The sequence below is a fragment of the Acipenser ruthenus genome, chromosome 14, assembly GCF_902713425.1.
Source record: "Acipenser ruthenus chromosome 14, fAciRut3.2 maternal haplotype, whole genome shotgun sequence".
Classification (NCBI taxonomy): Eukaryota; Metazoa; Chordata; class Actinopteri; order Acipenseriformes; family Acipenseridae; genus Acipenser; species Acipenser ruthenus.
In genome coordinates, this window is record NC_081202.1 from 578,500 (window position 1) to 599,683 (window position 21,184).

Here is a 21,184-nt window from a genome sequence, read left to right on the forward strand (position 1 = left end):
AGAGAGAGAGAGAGAGAGAGAGAGAGAGAGAGAGAGAGAGAGAGAGGGAATGGAGGGAGATGAGCGCTCTGCAAAACAAAACAATCCCCATAATAAAACCAAAATCTTAACGCTGTGGCTCGAGCCTCTTTATCACAGGAATGATTTAATGTCTGGACAGCATTAACAATCAGCCATAAAGAGCAGAGTGCGAGAGAGGGGGAGCGAGAGGGGGAGAGGAGGGCTGGGGAGGAGAGAGGGAGCGAGCGAGCGAGTGGAGAGGTTCTGCAATGACGAGTCAGCTGCCATACGACACTCTGCCTCGGCTGAGCCTGGTGAGCCGGCAGGAAAGCCTGGAGCTGACAGGGAGTGCAGAGAGGTTGGCGAGGAGGCTGTCTTCACCCAGGGGACTGGCCGCTGGATTCGGGAAGCCCTACTCTACACCCAACGACCCCCGCAGGAGCTCAGCTACCCCTGGACTGGGTGTGTGTGAACTGCCCCCTTACAGCACCTCTAGCCAGTGCCTAGCAGAGCCCGAGGACCAGCCCTCACACAGAGAGGAGCCCCCTGCCCTGGACTGGTCCTCCTGCAGGTACCGGCCCATGGTGCGGGCACGACGGGGCACCATGGCTCTGCTCAAACTCGCCCTCATGGCGTTCAGCTTCCTCTTCTGGGTGGCTGGGCTGGCCATGTTCACCGTCGGTATCTGGGCCAAAATCTCACTGTCCGACTACCTGGTGCTGTCCACCAACCGCTACCCCAACACAGCCTTCATCCTGCTGGCAAGCGGGGCGGCTGTCATCGTCTGGGGCTTCCTGGGCTGCTTCAGCGCGGCCACAGAGAACCGCTGCCTGCTGCGCACCTACGGGCTCTTCCAGGTGGCCCTGCTGGGGGCCGGGCTCTTCGCGGGGCTCTCCGGACTCTTCTACCGCAAGGACATTGCCGAGGGCTTCCAGAACGGGCTGCAGGAGGCCGTGCACTCCTACGGGGAGGATGAAGGCAAGGCAGACGCGTTGGATGCTCTCCAGAGGGCGCTGGAGTGCTGCGGGGTGCAGAGCTACAGGGACTGGCTGTCCTCGTCCTGGTCCCTGGAGCCCAACGGCTCAGTGCCAGCCAGCTGCTGTGTGCTGCGGAAAGGCTGCAGAAACAGCCCCCTGCCTCCAGAGGGCGCCGGCACGGCCGGGATCTACACTCACGGCTGCTTCCAGAAGGTGCACGACTTTGTGAATGACAACATGTTCTACATCGCCGCAGGCGCGCTGGGCCTGGCTGCCATGCAGGCTGTGGGCATTGGGCTGGCCTGTCTCCTGGCTGCCAGGATCCCAGGGGCCGAGCTTGCAGAGGGGCCGAGGGGGCCCCCGCACTGAAGAGCAGGAGCCAGGGGCTTCACACAATCAGCGTATTTTTTTGTGTCATGTTTTTTTGCTTAGCACTTGAATGTTGTATTTGTAGAATGATTTTAAAAGAGACATTTTATGAAATTCTGAATTAGCTGCATAACAGAGTCTGGTAATTCTATGTCCCTGGACTACAGACACGAAGTGCGGAGTGTGTGTGTGTGGGGGGGGGAAGGGGGGTTAAGATCTGTGAAGTTCAGCTCTTGGGCTGGGGTGGCTCAGTGACCTGGGCTCTGAACTCAGCACTGGGGTGGCTCAGTGACCTGGGCTCTGAACTCAGCACTGGGGTGGCTCAGTGACCTGGGCTCTGAACTCAGCACTGGGGTGGCTCAGTGACCTGGGCTCTGAACTCAGCACTGGGGTGGCTCAGTGACCTGGGCTCTGAACTCAGCACTGGGGTGGCTCAGTGACCTGGGCTCTGAACTCAGCACTGGGGTGGCTCAGTGACCTGGGCTCTGAACTCAGCACTGGGGTGGCTCAGTGACCTGGGCTCTGAACTCAGCACTGGGGTGGCTCAGTGACCTGGGCTCTGAACTCAGCACTGGGGTGGCTCAGTGACCTGGGCTCTGAACTCAGCACTGGGGTGGCTCAGTGACCTGGGCTCTGAACTCAGCACTGGGGTGGCTCAGTGACCTGGGCTCTGAACTCAGCACTGGGGTGGCTCAGTGACCTGGGCTCTGAACTCAGCACTGGGGTGGCTCAGTGACCTTTGTTTCCATTTCTAACAGTGTGTCCTTGCTGTTTGTTTTCATTTCTAACAGTGTGTGCATGCTGTTTGTTTTCATTTCTAACAGTGTGTGCATGCTGTTTGTTTTCATTTCTAACAGTGTGTGCATGCTGTTTGTTTTCATTTCTAACAGTGTGTGCATGCTGTTTGTTTTCATTTCTAACAGTGTGTCCTTGCTGTTTGTTTTCATTTCTAACAGTGTGTCCTTGCTGTTTGTTTTCATTTCTAACAGTGTGTGCATGCTGTTTGTTTTCATTTCTAACAGTGTGTGCATGCTGTTAGTTTTCATTTCTAACAGTGTGTGCATGCTGTTTGTTTTCATTTCTAACAGTGTGTGCATGCTGTTTGTTTTCATTTCTAACAGTGTGTGCATGCTGTTAGTTTTCATTTCTAACAGTGTGTGCATGCTGTTTGTTTTCATTTCTAACAGTGTGTGCATGCTGTTTGTTTTCATTTCTAACAGTGTGTGCATGCTGTTTGTTTTCATTTCTAACAGTGTGTGCATGCTGTTTGTTTTCATTTCTAACAGTGTGTGCATGCTGTTTGTTTTCATTTCTAACAGTGTGTGCATGCTGTTTGTTTTCATTTCTAACAGTGTGTGCATGCTGTTTGTTTTCATTTCTAACAGTGTGTGCATGCTGTTTGTTTTCATTTCTACACTCTGTAATCTCTGTTTGTGTACACTCTGTAATCTCTGTTTGTGTACACTCTGTAATCTCTGTTTGTGTACACTCTGTAATCTCTGTTTGTGCACACTCTGTAATCTCTGTTTGTGTACACTCTGTAATCTCTGTTTGTGTACACTCTGTAATCTCTGTTTGTGTACACTCTGTAATCTCTGTTTGTGCACACTCTGTAATCTCTGTTTGTGTACACTCTGTAATCTCTGTTTGTGCACACTCTGTAATCTCTGTTTGTGTACACTCTGTAATCTCTGTTTGTGCACACTCTGTAATCTCTGTTTGTGTACACTCTGTAATCTCTGTTTGTGCACACTCTGTAATCTCTGTTTGTGCACACTCTGTAATCTCTGTTTGTGCACACTCTGTAATCCCTGTTTGTGCACACTCTGTAATCTCTGTTTGTGCACACTCTGTAATCTCTGTTTGTGCACACTCTGTAATCTCTGTTTGTGCACACTCTGTAATCTCTGTTTGTGCACACTCTGTAATCTCTGTTTGTGCACACTCTGTAATCCCTGTTTGTGCACACTCTGTAATCTCTGTTTGTGTACACTCTGTAATCTATGTGCACACTCTGTAATCTCTGTTTGTGTACACTCTGTAATCTCTGTGCACACTCTGTAGTCTCTGTTTGTGCACACTCTGTAATCTCTGTTTGTGCACACTCTGTAATCTCTGTTTGTGCACACTCTGTAATCTCTGTTTGTGTACACTCTGTAATATCTGTTTGTGTACACTCTGTAATCTCTGTGCACACTCTGTAATCTCTGTTTGTGCACACTCTGTAATCTCTGTTTGTGTACACTCTGTAATCTCTGTTTGTGTACACTCTGTAATCTCTGTGCACACTCTGTAATCTCTGTTTGTGCACACTCTGTAATCTCTGTTTGTGTACACTCTGTAATCTCTGTTTGTGTACACTCTGTAATCTCTGTGCACACTCTGTAATCTCTGTTTGTGTACACTCTGTAATCTCTGTTTGTGTACACTCTGTAATCTCTGTTTGTGCACACTCTGTAATCTCTGTTTGTGCACACTCTGTAATCTCTGTTTGTGCACACTCTGTAATCTCTGTTTGTGTACACTCTGTAATCTCTGTTTGTGTACACTCTGTAATCTCTGTGCACACTCTGTAATCTCTGTTTGTGCACACTCTGTAATCTCTGTTTGTGTACACTCTGTAATCTCTGTTTGTGTACACTCTGTAATCTCTGTGCACACTCTGTAATCTCTGTTTGTGCACACTCTGTAATCTCTGTTTGTGTACACTCTGTAATCTCTGTTTGTGTACACTCTGTAATCTCTGTTTGTGCACACTCTGTAATCTCTGTTTGTGCACACTCTGTAATCTCTGTTTGTGTACACTCTGTAATCTCTGTTTGTGCACACTCTGTAATCTCTGTTTGTGCACACTCTGTAATCTCTGTTTGTGTACACTCTGTAATCTCTGTTTGTGCACACTCTGTAATCTCTGTTTGTGCACACTCTGTAATCTCTGTTTGTGCACACTCTGTAATCTCTGTTTGTGTACACTCTGTAATCTCTGTTTGTGTACACTCTGTAATCTCTGTGCACACTCTGTAATCTCTGTTTGTGTACACTCTGTAATCTCTGTTTGTGCACACTCTGTAATCTCTGTTTGTGCACACTCTGTGATCTCTGTGTACACTCTGTAATCTTTGTGCACACTCTGTAATCTCTGTTTCTGTAATCTCTGTAATCCCTGTGTCATTGTCGCTGTGCTTTGCTGTTTCTCAAACCCGTTGTACTGGATTGCTTGTTCCAGTCTGTGCTCCCTGTTAGAGGAGCAATCAGTGTAAATAATTCAGCATTATGTAATTTGTGATTTATTTGTTTGGTTAAAAAGAAAAAAAATGAAACGTTATCAGTTGTAGAAAGTGTGTGTGTACTTCATTTGACAAAAGTGGCTTTAAAATTAATTGACTAATGTGAATTTAACACCTCTGTCTGTCTGTCTATCTGTCTGTCTGTCTGTCTGTCTGTCTGTCTGTCTGCCTGCCTGCCTGCCTAACTCCCTCCTTCCTCCCTCCCTCCCTCCCTCCCTCCCTCCCTGACTGCCTGTCTCCCTCCTTCCCTCCCTGCCTGCCTGTCTCCCTCTCTCCCTGCCTGCCTGTCTCCCACACTGCCTGTCTCCCTCCCTCTCAAAATATGTGCTGAAACAATGAAACAGTGTTCAGTGAGCTGTGTTCTGAGGCCCTGCTTCAGGATCTTGCTATCTTTAACACACACTCTGCTGAATACAGGACCTCTTCTGAGAAATCGTCTTGCTTGCACAGTAATCTATAATCTGGATTCAGGCCCCAGAATCTCCTTGTCTGTGGTTTCCATGAACACTCACAGCAGTGTCACAAACAGGCTGGTCTGCAGGGTGAACAGAAAGGGGAGGAGGAACACTTCATGCTCCCATCAAGCCCTCGCCTACCATCACGTCAGCCAGGGCTATAAACTGTGCTGCGGCTGACAGGCCAATCTGCTGGAAAGGAATTATCTGCACCGGTCCCAGCTGAGCCCTGCAAGCACAAACTATCTCTCCAGGGACAGGCACACACATGCTGAGAGGGGCTGGGAGGGAGGCAGTGTGGTGTAACGGAGAGAGCGGAGGGGCTGGGAGGGAGGCAGTGTGGTGTAGTGGTGAGAGCGGAGGGGCTGGGAGGGAGGCAGTGTGGTGTAGTGGAGAGAGCGGAGGGGCTGGGAGGGAGGCAGTGTGGTGTAACGGAGAGAGCGGAGGGGCTGGGAGGGAGGCAGTGTGGTGTAGTGGTGAGAGCGGAGGGGCTGGGAGGGAGGCAGTGTGGTGTAGTGGTGAGAGCGGAGGGGCTGGGAGGGAGGCAGTGTGGTGTAGTGGTGAGAGCGGAGGGGCTGGGAGGGAGGCAGTGTGGTGTAGTGGTGAGAGCTGAGGGGCTGGGAGGGAGGCAGTGTGGTGTAGTGGTGAGAGATGAATCTCAGCCTCTCAGGCATTGCCAACAGTTTACTAGCCTTTATATGCAGTGCTCTTGGTTCACTCGATGGGGACATTAGGAATCATGGCTCCCTCCAGTGGTCAGTATGTGGAAGACAATGAAGTGAGGTCAGTGCCCAGCAGGGGGTGCTGGATCTCAGGTGACATATAGAGGAATCCCTAAACCACCCAAACCAGTGGAGTGTATAAATGACTGCAGCGGCCCAGAGTGCAGGACCTCTGAACAGCATTCACAGTGATAAACCACTAGGGGGCTGCAGGAGGTTTGTTCTAAGCTTTGGGACTCAACAGAAAGATGTTCAGCGGCCAGGTCCTTGTTAAATGTCTTTCTGCTAACGATTCCTGACATGTATAAAGTGCTCTGTGCAGCGTCAGGATAGCACTGGCTGCGCTTCAGCTCTCTGTAGATTTAGTGCTGGGGATGCTGCTGACCTCAGCCTGTCTCTGTTCAGGCCTCACCAGCTGAACCAGCGCAGGGCTCAGCGTTCCCATTGAAGGGCTGTGTGCTATTGGACACACTGCAGCCTGGTTGGAGGTGTGCTGGGGTGAGTCAGGCTGCAGTCTCCCGTTCATCCTCAGTCTCTGAGTCTCTTCCTCAGGGCGCTCTCTCGCTGCCACTACCCGCCTTAACTCTGCGCTGATCACCTGCCAGCAGGGGCTGCATCATATCTTCCATCACTACACTGAGACTCCCTGCCCTCCAGCACCCCATCAACCCCCTCGCTCACAAACAAACCTACCTGCCTGCCTCCAGCACCCCATCAACCCCCTCACTCACAAACAAACCTGCCAGCCCTCCAGCACCCCATCAACCCCCTCACTCACAAACAAACCTGCCTGCCCTCCAGCACCCCATCAACCCCCTCACTCACAAACAAACCTGCCTGCCCTCCAGCACCTCATCAACCCCCTCACTCACAAACAAACCTGCCTGCCCTCCAGCACCCCATCAACCCCCTCACTCACAAACAAACCTGCCTGCCTGCCCTCCACCACCCCATCAACCCCCTCACTCACAAACAAACCTGCCTGCCTGCCCTCCAGCACCTCATCAACCCCCTCACTCACAAACAAACCTGCCTGCCTGCCCTCCAGCACCCCATCAACCCCCTCACTCACAAACAAACAAACCTGCCTGCCCTCCAGCACCCCATCAACCCCCTCACTCACAAACAAACCTGCCTGCCCTCCAGCACCCCATCAACCCCCTCACTCACAAACAAACCTGCCTGCCCTCCAGCACCCCATCAACCCCCTCACTCACAAACAAACCTGCCTGCCTGCCCTCCAGCACCCCATCAACCCCCTCACTCACAAACAAACCTGCCTGCCCTCCAGCACCCCATCGACCTCCTCACTCACAAACAAACCTGCCTGCCCTCCAGCACCCCATCAACCCCCTCACTCACAAACAAACCTGCCTGCCCTCCAGCACCCCATCAACCCCCTCACTCACAAACAAACCTGCCTGCCTGCCCTCCAGCACCCCATCAACCCCCTCACTCACAAACAAACCTGCTTGCCTGCCCTCCAGCACCCCATCAACCCCCTCACTCACAAACAAACCTGCCAGCCCTCCAGCACCCCATCAACCCCCTCACTCACAAACAAACCTGCCTGCCCTCCAGCACCCCATCAACCCCCTCACTCACAAACAAACCTGCCAGCCCTCCAGCACCCCATCAACCCCCTCACTCACAAACAAACCTGCCTGCCCTCCAGCACCCCATCAACCCCCTCACTCACAAACAAACCTGCCTGCCCTCCAGCACCCCATCAACCCCCTCACTCACAAACAAACAAACCTGCCTGCCCTCCAGCACCCCATCAACCCCCTCACTCACAAACAAACCTGCCTGCCCTCCAGCACCCCATCAACCCCCTCACTCACAAACAAACCTGCCTGCCTGCCCTCCAGCACCCCATCAACCCCCTCACTCACAAACAAACCTGCCTGCCCTCCAGCACCCCATCAACCCCCTCACTCACAAACAAACCTGCCTGCCTGCCCTCCAGCACCCCATCAACCCCCTCACTCACAAACAAACCTGCCTGCCCTCCAGCACCCCATCAACCCCCTCACTCACAAACAAACAAACCTGCCTGCCCTCCAGCACCCCATCAACCCATCAACCCCCTCACTCACAAACAAACCTGCCTGCCCTCCACCACCCCATCAACCCCCTCACTCACAAACAAACCTGCCTGCCCTCCAGCACCCCATCAACCCCCTCACTCACAAACAAACCTGCCTGCCTGCCCTCCAGCACCCCATCAACCCCCTCACTCACAAACAAACCTGCCTGCCCTCCAGCACCCCATCAACCCCCTCACTCACAAACAAACCTGCCTGCCCTCCAGCACCCCATCAACCCCCTCACTCACAAACAAACAAACCTCCCAGCCCTCCAGCACCCCATCAACCCCCTCACTCACAAACAAACCTGCCTGCCCTCCAGCACCCCATCAACCCCCTCACTCACAAACAAACCTGCCTGCCCTCCAGCACCCCATCAACCCACTCACTCACAAACAAACCTGCCTGCCCTCCAGCACCCCATCAACCCCCTCACTCACAAACAAACCTGCATTTACTGTAAATGTGTGTGAACAGCTAAAATATCTCTCTGTGACTCAATAAATGATATCTGGAATAAACAGACCATCCTGCAAATAAAAAAAAGCAGAACTAGTCTAAACAGCAGCCGGGTGATCGAAGAACTACAATACCCATCTGCTGGCCAACAGCTGAACTACGGTTCTCCCATTGGGGCTGTCCCATGAAACTACACTACCCAGAAGGCAGTGCGATTGGAGTCCACTTTTGAAGAAACAGACGGGCTGTGTCGTGAAAGTGCAGCAGGTAGGCTGGTTTGTGGTGCTTGTTGTGGAATCATATACAGTAATAGTTTTGAAATAACTTGAAGCGTTTGACACACGTGCTTCTGAAACTAGCGATTGTTTTGAGCAGTTCGCTGCGGGTGGGTCGGATGTCTGAGTGAAGTCTGGGAACTGTTTGTTCAGAGAGTCCTGCTTTACCATATGTGAGTGACAGGAGGAGACGGGCTGGTTTGCATTAAAATGACTAGCTTTCTAGTTTGCGTTTTCGGTATCCTGCAGTGCGATCTGGTGCCATGTGTCTGTGTGAAATAGACCCATGTTTTATAATAACATGAATTAAACGATTTACCCCCAGCATCACACACGTGGTCACTTAGCTAAGCGCACACTCCGTTCTGTGCAGTTTCATCAGATGATCGATGATTACACAATGATGATCTGCTGTGCTGTCGTGTCAAACACATCCATTTCCTGTACTGTATGTGCTGTTCGATTGTAATGCTGTACCGCGCTACGCGCTACGCCGTGTTAAACAAAGTCAGGATTTCGAGAGAGCTCTGTGTTTGTTTTCTATGTGAGCATACAGGAGAGAAGGGTGTAACTTTCACACTACATATCCTGCTAGCTGCGGATCACAGAGTGTATTGTTTGCTAGTTTTAAAGTGTTAGACTGTGATTCATTTCCATTGGTAGAACAAAAACACTTCCGACCACCAGAAAAACAACCGTGTGTCTATAATACGGATGTGTCCGTGCCACGTTATTCTGCCGAGTTGCCCTGTGCTGCATTGCGCGGCTCTGCCTGCCTGCCTGCTCGCTGATCGCTGCCTGGATCCGGCTGTGCCTGTGACACAGCTCTGCTGTGTCGATGATGTATCAGTCTGGTTATAATGATACGATACTGTATGTTCTTCTTTCAGAGGATTGTACAATGTAAATAAATAGGGGTAATATATTAGGGCTGTCTCAAATAGCTGAACAGCTCTCTATTATTAATAATGCATGATAACAAGTAAGCAATTGATTGTATGAATGGGGGTGTCAGTTGGTCGCCCCCTGTATTTAATTTAGGGGAGCCTGAATGCCGTGATAATATCCAGTCACACCATATCGTGATAGTATCCAATCACATCATATCGTGATAGTATCCAATCACACCATATTGTGATAGTATCCAATCACATCATATCGTGATAGTATCCAATCACACCATATCGTGATAGTATCCAATCACATCATATCGTGATAGTATCCAATCACATCATATTGTGATAGTATCCAATCATATCATATCGTGATAGGTATCCAATCACATCATATCGTGATAGTATCCAATCACATCATATCGTGATAGGTATCCAATCACATCATATCGTGATAGTATCCAATCACATCATATCGTGATAGTATCCAATCACATCATATCGTGATAGTATCCAATCACATCATATCGTGATAGTATCCAATCACACCATATCGTGATAGTATCCAATCACATCATATCGTGATAGTATCCAATCACACCATATCGTGATAGTATCCAATCACACCATATCGTGATAGTATCCAATCACATCATATTGTGATAGTATCCAATCATATCATATCGTGATAGGTATCCAATCACATCATATCGTGATAGTATCCAATCACATCATATCGTGATAGGTATCCAATCACATCATATCGTGATAGTATCCAATCACATCATATCGTGATAGTATCCAATCACATCATATCGTGATAGTATCCAATCACATCATATCGTGATAGTATCCAATCACATCATATCGTGATAGTATCCAATCACACCATATCGTGATAGTATCCAATCACATCATATCGTGATAGTATCCAATCACATCATATCGTGATAGTATCCAATCACACCATATCGTGATAGTATCCAATCACACCATATCGTGATAGTATCCAATCACACCATATCGTGATAGTATCCAGTCACACCATATCGTGATAGTATCCAGTCACATCATATCGTGATAGTATCCAGTCACACCATATCGTGATAGTATCCAATCACATCATATCGTGAGGTGGCTTCTATTGCTCTGCGCAGCACAAAGGAATATCCACTAGAAAGTGTCTTCAGGGCGTCAGATGATTCTTAAGGGTTTCGGTTAGCATTTTAACTGCATTGTGGGTAGAGATGGGAATGTGCAGCTTCTGTGATTCACAGGGGTGGAAATAGGACTCCCATTGCATAGCAGTTTGATGGTTTCCTCGTTTACTATGAGTTTAATAAGCCACCCCTGAGCCTGTTATCTGTACACACATGAGGCTCATAGTAAAGCCTGCTCTGCTAGGAGTCTTATTAGCACCCCTGCCACAGTCCGAGCTCTCTCCCAGGCGTGTGCAGCTGTGCTGAGTCTCTCTGTGTTTCAGAGTCGCTTGTGGAGACCGACCCCACCATGGAAGAGCAGCAGAGTGGAGCGGTGAGTGTGAGTGCAGTGCTGATCAGGGGGGCCGCTCAGGAGACCGACCCCACCATGGAAGAGGAGCACAGTGAAGAGGTGAGTGTGAGTGCAGTGCTGATCAGGGGGGCCGCTCAGGAGACCGACCCCACCATGGAAGAGGAGCAGAGTGGAGCGGTGAGTGTGAGTGCAGTGCTGATCAGGGGAGTCGCTCAGGAGACCGACCCCACCATGGAAGAGCAGCAGAGTGGAGAGGTGAGTGTGAGTGCAGTGCTGATCAGGGGGGCCGCTCAGGAGACTGACCCCACCATGGAAGAGCAGCAGAGTGGAGAGGTGAGTGTGAGTGCAGTGCTGATCAGGGGAGCCGCTCAGGAGACTGACCCCACCATGGAAGAGGAGCAGAGTGGAGCGGTGAGTGTGAGTGCAGTGCTGATCAGGGGGGCCGCTCAGGAGACCGACCCCACCATGGAAGAGCAGCAGAGTGGAGAGGTGAGTGTGAGTGCAGTGCTGATCAGGGGAGTCGCTCAGGAGACCGACCCCACCATGGAAGAGGAGCAGAGTGGAGAGGTGAGTGTGAGTGCAGTGCTGATCAGGGGGGCCGCTCAGGAGACCGACCCCACCATGGAAGAGGAGCAGAGTGGAGAGGTGAGTGTGAGTGCAGTGCTGATCAGGGGAGTCGCTCAGGAGACCGACCCCACCATGGAAGAGGAGCAGAGTGGAGCGGTGAGTGTGAGTGCAGTGCTGATCAGGGGGGCAAAGTGGGCTCATTCTCCTGCCAAAATCACACTTTTCTAGCTCCGTTATTTTCAGTGCATCCAGTATATTCTGAAATAAGCCAGGTGCAGGTGTAAGTAGTCGTATCTTGTGAATGGTCTTGAGCAGGGTCTGTAGGTGCACAATGTCATGAAGGAGGGTTCTGCACACAAAGTGACCTCCTGGAACACCATCACATTTGTCAGCAAGGTGCTGTTTCTTTGTGTGTGTGAGTCTTGTGTAGCAGAACCTGTCTGTCTCACTGTCTCCTGTCCTCCCTCTCTCGATCTCTCTCTCTCCAGGACCTGTCTTGTTGTCCAACCTCCCCAGCATCGTCACAGGAGGAGATTCACAGCCTCCCTGCCCTCCCCCCGAACCTCTGTGAGTAACACTGAGTGTGTGTGTGTGTGTGTGTGTGTGTGTGTTACTGAGTGTGAGCGAGGCTCTGGTGTGTGTGTGTGTGTGTGTGTGTGTGTGTGTGTGTGTGTGTGTGTGTGTGTGTGTTACTGAGTGTGAGCGAGGCTCTGGTGTGTGTGTGTGTGTGTGTGTGTGTGTGTGTGTGTGTGTGTGTGTGTGTTACTGAGTGTGAGCGAGGCTCTGGTGTGTGTGTGTGTGTGTGTTACTGTGAGCGAGGCTCTGGTGTGTGTGTGTGTGTGTGTGTGTGTGTGTGTGTGTGTGTGTGTGTGTGTTACTGAGTGTGAGCGAGGCTCTGGTGTGTGTGTGTGTGTGTGTGTTACTGTGAGCGAGGCTCTGGTGTGTGTGTGTGTGTGTGTGTGTGTGTTACTGAGTGTGAGCGAGGCTCTGGGGTGTGTGTGTGTGTGTGTTACTGTGAGCGAGGGTTATGTAGGTGTGTGAATGAGTGAGTGTGTGACTGACGGTATGAGTGGAGGTCGAGGTGTCTCTGTCTGTGTGTGTTCATCAGTGTGACCCCTCTCCCCCTCTCTGTTCAGTTCAAGTCAATAAGCTTTATTGGCATGACAGGAATAAACAAAGAAAAATAACATACAAACAGACAGTCACAAAGTGAACCCTGACCCTCTCTCTCTCTCTCTTCTCTCCCTCTTTCCACTCTCCCCTCGTCCCTCCCCCTCCCTACCTCTCCCTCTCTCTCCCCCTCCCTCTGTCCCTCTCGCTCCCCCTCTCCCTCCTCGCTCCCTCCCTCCCCCTCTCCCTCCCCCTCTCCCTCCCTCTCTCCACTCTCCCCCCTCTCTCCACTCTCCCCCCCTCCCCCTCTCCCTCTCTCTCCCTCCCCCTGTCTCTCTCTCTCCCCCCTCGCTCCCCCTCCCTTCCTCGCTCCCTCCCTCCCCCTCTCTCTCTCCCCCTCTCCCCCCTCACACCCCCTCCCTCCCTCGCTGCCTCCCTCTCTCCCTCTCCCCCTCCCTACCTCTCCCTCTCTCCCCCTCTCCCTCCCCTCCCTCCCTCTCCCACTCTCCCCCCTCCCTCCCTCTCTCCCTCCCTCTCCCCCCCTCCCTCCCTCCCTCTCTCTCCCCTTCTCTCTCCCCCTCCCTCTCTCTCCCTCCCTCTGTAGCGGATGTGGATGCAATGCAGCTGCTGTGGGAGGTGAAGATGCAGCGCCGGCAGCAGTGTCCGGATCTCCCCGAGACGGTGTCGAGGCTGCAGGGGGAGGACGGCAGCGTGGTGTACCTGGTCGGGACGGCACACTTCAGCGAGAGCAGCAAGCAAGACGTGGTCCGGGTGAGATGCGAAGCACACTCTTACACACGCACACACTCTGACACACGCACACACTCTGACACACGCACACACCTTTACACACGCACACACTCTGACACACACACACACTCTGACACACGCACACACTCTTACACCCACACGCCCGCTCACACTCAGTAACACACACAAACCTTTACACGCACGCACACACACACAAGCACACACACACACACGGACACATGCACATACTCTTACACGTGCAAACTTCACACTTCTGCATGCGCACACATGCTCGAACACACACATGCGCCCTTACACACACGCACACGCACACGCACACGCACAGATACTCTTCCATGCTCATACATAAACACTTCTCCACACGCCCAGGCCCATCAAGACAATGAGGTTGTTATTTTGGAAGCTCTATCCTCCCAGGCACGGCTCCAGTCAGTGGCATCAGTTTTTTTAAATGCACCAAACCCTCTTAGTTGGTCACAACACCCTTCGTGATTTGATCTTGAGGTGTGTTAAACATGCTGTTCACGTGGGATTGTCACACTGGCATAGTGAGGCAGGCAATGCTGGGATATGTAGTTTTTGCTCAGTGTGTTCCTCTTGCAGGCGGTGCAGGGAATGCTGGGATGTGTAGTTTTTGCTCAATGGGTTCCTCTTGCAGGCGGTGCAGGGAATGCTGGGATATGTAGTTTTTGCTCAGTGTGTTCCTGTTGCAGGTGGTGCAGGGAATGCTGGGATGTGTAGTTTTTGCTCAGTGTGTTCATGTTACAGACGATCCAGGCGGTGCAGCCGGACGTGGTTCTGGTTGAGCTGTGTCAGTACAGAGTCTCTATGCTGAAAATGGATGAGAAAACGCTGCTGAAGGAAGCCAAAGAAATCAACCTGGAGAAGGTGCAGCAAGCCATCAAGCAGGTACGAGGCTGAAACAGCAGTGTGTGAAATATCACATCACTGTGTGGAATATCACATCACTGTGTGGAATATCACATCACTGTGTGGAATATCACATCACTGTGTGGAATATCACATCACTGTGTTTAATATCACATCACTGTGTGGAATATCACATCACTGTGTGGAATATCACATCACTGTGTGGAATATCACATCACTGTGTGGAATATCACATCACTGTGTGGAATATCACATCACTGTGTGGAATATCACATCACTGTGTCATCTCCCCTCTGTCTCTCATCTCCCCTCTCTGTCTCTCATCTCCCCTCTCCTCCCTCCTCTCTCTCGCTCTCTCTCTCTCAGAATGGAGTGATGTCAGGGCTGATGCAGATCCTGCTTCTCAAGGTGTCGGCTCACATCACTGAGCAGCTGGGCATGGCGCCAGGGGGGGAGTTCAGGGAGGCCTTCAGAGAGGTGAGGGGGCTGGGGGAGAGGGGAGGTGAGGGGGCTGGGGGAGAGGGGAGGTGAGGGGGCTGGGGGAGAGGGGAGGTGAGGTGGCTGGGGGAGGGGGGAGGGGGAGAGGGGAGAGGGGAGGGGGGTTCTGGGGAGAGAGAGGAGAGGGGGGCTGGGGGAGAGAGGAGAGGGGGGCTGGGGGAGAGGAGAGGGGAGGGGGAGCTGGGGGAGAGGGGAGGGAGGGAGAGGGCTGAGTGAGAGGGGAGGGGGGGCTGGGGTGAGAGGGGAGGGAGGGGGCTGCGGGAGAGGGGAGGGGGGCTGGGAGGGAGGGGGCTAGGGGAGAGGGGAGGGATGGGGGGCTAGGGGAGAGGGGAGGGGATGGGGGGCTGGGGGGAGAGGGGAGGGGGGGCTGGGGTGAGAGGGTGGGGGAGAGGGGATGAGGGTGGGGGAAGGGGAAGGAGGGGGTCGTTGTAATTAGCTCATTGTGAGTGCTGTTCCTCTCTGCCTGGCAGGCTGGCAAGGTGCCCTTCTGTAAGTTCCACCTGGGGGACCGGCCCATTCCTGTCACCTTCAAGAGAGCCATCGCAGCGCTGTCCCTGTGGCAGAAAATGAAGCTGGCCTGGGGGCTGTGCTTCCTCTCCGACCCCATCAGGTGAGAGACAGACACTCCTCTACAGACAGACAGACAGACAGTCCCAGCACTGTGACAGGTTGAAGCCCTGTGTGGACAGGCAGTGGGGAGCTGACGTTGCTGCCTGTCTCTTAATCCCTGCTTTTACAGTAGTGAGATCATGACACACCTCTCCATTTCCACACACAACCCAAAGAAACCCTGTGAATCGTCATCCTCTCATTTGCATGCTGGTTTACTGTTCAAGAAGACATTGCAAAGCCGGGACCGCGAGGGGAGGACAGCGGGTCTGTCCTCTGGAGTTGTGACTGTCTCTCTGTGTCTCCCTCAGTAAGGAGGATGTTGAGAAGTGTAAGCAGAAGGACTTGCTGGAGCAGACCATGTCAGAGATGATCGGGGAGTTCCCTGACCTGCACCGCACCATCGTGGCTGAGAGAGACATCTACCTCACCTACATGCTGAAACAGGCAGCCCAGAGAGTGGAGCTCCCTGCACTGCAAGAGAGTGAGTGTGTGTGTGTGTGTGTCTGTCTCAGTGTGTGTGTGTGTGTGTCTGTGTGTGTGTGTGTGTGTGTGTGTGTGTGTCTGTGTCTGTTTGCGTGTGTGTGTGTGTGCGCGCGTGTGTGTGTGTGTCTGTTTGCGTGTGTGTGTGTGTCTGTGTGTGTGTGTGTCTGTGTCTGTTTGCGTGTGTGTGTGTGTCTGTTTGCGTGTGTGTGTGTGTGTCTGTGTGTGTGTGTGTGTCTGTGTCTGTTTGCGTGTGTGTGTGTGTGCGCGCGTGTGTGTGTGTCTGTTTGCGTGTGTGTGTGTGTCTGTGTGTGTGTGTGTCTGTGTCTGTTTGCGTGTGTGTGTGTGTCTGTTTGCGTGTGTGTGTGTGTGTCTGTGTGTGTGTGTGTGTCTGTGTCTGTTTGCGTGTGTGTGTGTGTGTGTCTGTTTGCATGTGTCTGTGTGTGTGTGTGTGTGTCTGTGTCTGTTTGCGTGTGTGTGTGTGTGTGCGTGTGTGCGTGTGTGTGTGTCTGTGTCTGTTTGCGTGTGTGTGTGTGCGCGTGTGTCTGTTTGCATGTGTCTGTGTGTGTGTCAGTGTGTGTGTGTGTCTGTGTGTGTCTGTGTGTGTGTCAGTGTGTGTGTGTGTGTCTGTGTGTGTGTGTGTGGGGGGGGGGGGGGGGGTCGGGTCAGGTCAGGTTCAGGGGGTGTTGACTGACCCCCCCCGTGTCTCTGGCTCTCCCCAGAGGTCCCGGCAGTGGTGGTGGGCGTGGTCGGGATGGGTCACGTTCCTGGGATTGAGAGAAACTGGGATACACCACTCAACATCCAGGAGATCATGAGGTGAGACTGCACTGTTAGCAATAATAAGAACAACACGTTCATTTCATAACAAATTGAGCACTGTGTGTGTCTCTCGTGTGTGTGTGTCTCTGGCTGTGTGCGTGTGTGTGTGTGTGTGTCTCTCTCTCAGTGTGTGTTTGTTCAGGCCTCTCTGTGTATCTCAGCGTGGCTCCCTCCTCTCTCTGTGTCTCTGTGTATCTCAGCGTGGCTCCCTCCTCTCTCTGTGTATCTCAGCGTGGCTCCCTCCTCTCTCTGTGTCTCTGTGTATCTCAGTGTGGCTCCCTCCTCTCTCTGTGTCTCTGTGTATCTCAGCGTGGCTCCCTCCTCTCTCTGTGTCTCTGTGTATCTCAGCGTGGCTCCCTCCTCTCTCTGTGTCTCTGTGTATCTCAGCGTGGCTCCCTCCTCTCTCTGTGTCTCTGTGTATCTCAGTGTGGCTCCCTCCTCTCTCTGTGTATCTCAGTGTGGCTCCCTCCTCTCTCTGTGTCTCTGTGTATCTCAGCGTGGCTCCCTCCTCTCTCTGTGTCTCTGTGTATCTCAGTGTGGCTCCCTCCTCTCTCTGTGTCTCTGTGTATCTCAGTGTGGCTCCCTCCTCTCTCTGTGTCTCTGTGTATCTCAGCGTGGCTCCCTCCTCTCTCTGTGTCTCTGTGTATCTCAGCGTGGCTCCCTCCTCTCTCTGTGTATCTCAGTGTGGCTCCCTCCTCTCTCTGTGTATCTCAGTGTGGCTCCCTCCTCTCTCTGTGTATCTCAGCGTAGCTCCCTCCTCTCTCTGTGTATCTCAGTGTGGCTCCCTCCTCTCTCTGTGTATCTCAGCGTGGCTCCCTCCTCTCTCTGTGTCTCTGTGTATCTCAGTGTGGCTCCCTCCTCTCTCTGTGTATCTCAGTGTGGCTCCCTCCTCTCTCTGTGTATCTCAGCGTGGCTCCCTCCTCTCTCTGTGTATCTCAGTGTGGCTCCCTCCTCTCTCTGTGTATCTCAGCGTGGCTCCCTCCTCTCTCTGTGTATCTCAGCGTGGCTCCCTCCTCTCTCTGTGTCTCTGTGTATCTCAGCGTGGCTCCCTCCTCTCTCTGTGTCTCTGTGTATCTCAGCGTGGCTCCCTCCTGTCTCTGTGTCTCTGTGTATCTCAGCGTGGCTCCCTCCTCTCTCGGTGTCTCTGTGTATCTCAGCGTGGCTCCCTCCTCTCTCTGTGTCTCTGTGTATCTCAGCGTGGCTCCCTCCTCTCTCTGTGTCTCTGTGTATCTCAGCGTGGCTCCCTCCTCTCTCTCTGTGTCTCTGTGTATCTCAGCGTGGCTCCCTCCTCTCTCTCTGTGTCTCTGTGTATCTCAGCGTGGCTCCCTCCTCTCTCTGTGTCTCTGTGTATCTCTGTGTCTCTGTGTATCTCAGTGTGGTTCCCTCCTCTCTCTCTCTCTGTTCTAATTCCTCTCTCTCTCTGTGTATCTCAGGGTGGCTCCCTCCTCTCTCTCTGTGTCTCTGTGTATCTCAGTGTGGCTCCCTCCTCTCTCTGTGTCTCTGTGTATCTCAGCGTGGCTCCCTCCTCTCTCTGTGTATCTCAGTGTGGCTCCCTCCTCTCTCTGTGTCTCTGTGTATCTCAGTGTGGCTCCCTCCTCTCTCTGTGTATCTCAGCGTGGCTCCCTCCTCTCTCTGTGTCTCTGTGTATCTCAGCGTGGCTCCCTCCTCTCTCTGTGTCTCTGTGTATCTCAGTGTGGCTCCCTCCTCTCTCTGTGTCTCTGTGTATCTCAGTGTGGCTCCCTCCTCTCTCTGTGTATCTCAGTGTGGCTCCCTCCTCTCTCTGTGTATCTCAGCGTGGCTCCCTCCTCTCTCTGTGTCTCTGTGTATCTCAGTGTGGCTCCCTCCTCTCTCTGTGTCTCTGTGTATCTCAGTGTGGTTCCCTCCTCTCTCTCTCTCTGTTCTAATTCCTCTCTCTCTCTGTGTATCTCAGCGTGGCTCCCTCCTCTCTCTCTGTGTCTCTGTGTATCTCAGTGTGGCTCCCTCCTCTCTCTGTGTCTCTGTGTATCTCAGCGTGGCTCCCTCCTCTCTCTGTGTCTCTGTGTATCTCAGCGTGGCTCCCTCCTGTCTCTGTGTCTCTGTGTATCTCAGCGTGGCTCCCTCCTCTCTCTCTGTGTCTCTGTGTATCTCAGCGTGGCTCCCTCCTCTCTCTGTGTCTCTGTGTATCTCTGTGTCTCTGTGTATCTCAGTGTGGTTCCCTCCTCTCTCTCTCTCTGTTCTAATTCCTCTCTCTCTCTGTGTATCTCAGGGTGGCTCCCTCCTCTCTCTCTGTGTCTCTGTGTATCTCAGTGTGGCTCCCTCCTCTCTCTGTGTCTCTGTGTATCTCAGCGTGGCTCCCTCCTCTCTCTGTGTATCTCAGTGTGGCTCCCTCCTCTCTCTGTGTCTCTGTGTATCTCAGTGTGGCTCCCTCCTCTCTCTGTGTATCTCAGCGTGGCTCCCTCCTCTCTCTGTGTCTCTGTGTATCTCAGCGTGGCTCCCTCCTCTCTCTGTGTCTCTGTGTATCTCAGTGTGGCTCCCTCCTCTCTCTGTGTCTCTGTGTATCTCAGTGTGGCTCCCTCCTCTCTCTGTGTATCTCAGTGTGGCTCCCTCCTCTCTCTGTGTATCTCAGCGTGGCTCCCTCCTCTCTCTGTGTCTCTGTGTATCTCAGTGTGGCTCCCTCCTCTCTCTGTGTCTCTGTGTATCTCAGTGTGGTTCCCTCCTCTCTCTCTCTCTGTTCTAATTCCTCTCTCTCTCTGTGTATCTCAGCGTGGCTCCCTCCTCTCTCTCTGTGTCTCTGTGTATCTCAGTGTGGCTCCCTCCTCTCTCTGTGTCTCTGTGTATCTCAGCGTGGCTCCCTCCTCTCTCTGTGTATCTCAGTGTGGTTCCCTCCTCTCTCTCTCTGTTCTAATTCCTCTCTCTCTCTGTCTTTGTGTATCTCAGTGTCGCGCCCCCCTCCCTCTCCAGCACTGTGGTGAAGACGGTTCTGAAGGGCTCGGTTCTGGGGATTCTGGGATACGCGTGTTACCGGGCCGGCTCTGGCGTGGGTCGAGTTCTGCTGTCAGTGCCGGTGGTCCAGACCTTCATGAGACGCATCGTGCCCAGTGGGCCCTGACCGGACCGGACAGCACTAACGGGCGCAGGAGCAGAGACTCTTTTATTCTTGTAGTTTACTGGGTTATGAATAATAACTGTTTGCCTTAATCCTACTGGCTGTAGGTCCCTTAATTACCTGCAGGGAGCGCCTCTGTCTCAGGAAGAGGAGGGGTTTACCAGGACACGCCCCCTTCTCTGTGTGGACACGCCCCTTTTCTAAACTGCCTCTTGTGCCAAAATTTGTCCGGGTGTAGGTTACAGTTTGAACACCTGCACAATATTTTAATGTGTTTATTTTCTATAGTAGTACATCCAGAAAGTTTCCTTTCCTTTAATGCTGCAGAGCTGAACCCTTTAGAGATTCTAAACCTCACGGGCCGTCTCAGCCAATCCGCCTCCCTGTAGAGCGCTCGCTGCCCCCCCAGTGGACGCCCTCTGGAAGCAATGCACTTCAAAATATAATCAAATCACTGGAATTGAACTGAAACACGATGGAAAATGTCTTGATACACAGAAGCATGTGTTGCATTAAAGTCCTCCGCAGACGTGGTGTTGGGCTGCGTTCCCTCTCCTCGCTCTGCACACTCAGTTATCTGCAGGGAGAGAGATCTCCAAGGGTTTCCAGCTCAGAGTCAAAGAACACTGTATTCATCGGAAAGCACAGTTTACCGCTGTGGACACACATTTATTTTCACAATTTCACTAAGAATGTTCCAGACTAACCGTACGCGGTTCAAATCCCTCACAATGTGCCTCCCCCCGTGTGTCTTAGAGGAAGGGGGGCAGGGGGGGTCATTGAGCCGTGCGTCTGAGAGGAAGGGGGGCAGGGGGGTCATTGAGCCGTGTGTCTGAGAGGAAGGGGGGCAGGGGGGTCATTGAGCCGTGCGTCTGAGAGGAAGGGGGGCAGGGGGGTCATTGAGCCGTGCGTCTGAGAGGAAGGGGGGCAGGGGGGTCATTGAGCCGTGTGTCTGAGAGGAAGGGGGGCAGGGGGGTCATTGAGCCGTGCGTCTGAGAGGAAGGGGGGCAGGGGGGGTCATTGAGCCGTGCGTCTGAGAGGAAGGGGAGCAGGGGGGTCATTGAGCCGTGTGTCTGAGAGGAAGGGGGGCAGGGGGGTCATTGAGCCGTGTGTCTGAGAGGAAGGGGGGCAGGGGGGGTCATTGAGCCGTGTGTCTGAGAGGAAGGGGGGCAGGGGGGTCATTGAGCCGTGCGTCTGAGAGGAAGGGGGGCAGGGGGGTCATTGAGCCGTGTGTCTGAGAGGAAGGGGGGCAGGGGGGGTCATTGAGCCGTGTGTCTGAGAGGAAGGGGGGCAGGGGGGTCATTGAGCC

General features: G+C 52.7%; 2 protein-coding genes across 7 annotated transcripts; both read left to right on the forward strand.

Moving 5' to 3' along the window:
- Positions 1–241: 241 nt before the first annotated feature.
- LOC117414416 (tetraspanin-7-like) lies at positions 242–1,512 on the forward strand. The gene has a single exon (XM_034024171.3). The coding sequence runs from the start codon at positions 270–272 to the stop codon at positions 1,344–1,346; it is 1,077 nt and encodes a 358-aa protein (XP_033880062.1). The 5' UTR covers positions 242–269; the 3' UTR covers positions 1,347–1,512.
- A 7,029-nt stretch (positions 1,513–8,541) lies between these two features.
- On the forward strand, positions 8,542–20,693 carry LOC131697375 (traB domain-containing protein-like). Of its 6 annotated transcripts, none has more exons than XM_058985468.1 (10): positions 8,542–8,626; positions 11,011–11,060; positions 12,095–12,173; positions 13,321–13,487; positions 14,256–14,396; positions 14,745–14,855; positions 15,347–15,486; positions 15,797–15,969; positions 16,691–16,787; positions 19,707–20,691. In XM_058985468.1, exons 2-10 carry the CDS (start codon positions 11,037–11,039, stop codon positions 19,876–19,878), a joined length of 1,104 nt encoding a protein of 367 aa, XP_058841451.1. In that variant the 5' UTR covers positions 8,542–8,626; positions 11,011–11,036; the 3' UTR covers positions 19,879–20,691. The 6 variants fall into 6 exon arrangements, with proteins under 6 accessions (XP_058841451.1, XP_058841452.1, XP_058841449.1 ...); XM_058985469.1 differs by having other exon boundaries at positions 8,579–8,626; positions 11,011–11,138; positions 19,707–20,692; XM_058985466.1 differs by lacking the exon at positions 8,542–8,626 and adding an exon at positions 8,652–8,807 and having other exon boundaries at positions 11,011–11,138.
- The last annotated feature ends 491 nt before the right edge of the window (positions 20,694–21,184 follow it).

Excerpts from the sequence above, each read along its gene's own strand:
- LOC117414416 (XM_034024171.3), top strand. The coding sequence starts at position 270 with ATGACGAGTCAGCTGCCATACGACACTCTGCCTCGGCTGAGCCTGGTG.
- LOC131697375 (XM_058985464.1), top strand. The coding sequence starts at position 11,193 with ATGGAAGAGGAGCAGAGTGGAGCGGTGAGTGTGAGTGCAGTGCTGATC. Across the intron at positions 13,488-14,255 it reads GCAAGCAAGACGTGGTCCGG|ACGATCCAGGCGGTGCAGCC; the intron begins GTGAGATGCGAA and ends TTCATGTTACAG. Across the intron at positions 16,788-19,706 it reads AACATCCAGGAGATCATGAG|TGTCGCGCCCCCCTCCCTCT; the intron begins GTGAGACTGCAC and ends TGTGTATCTCAG.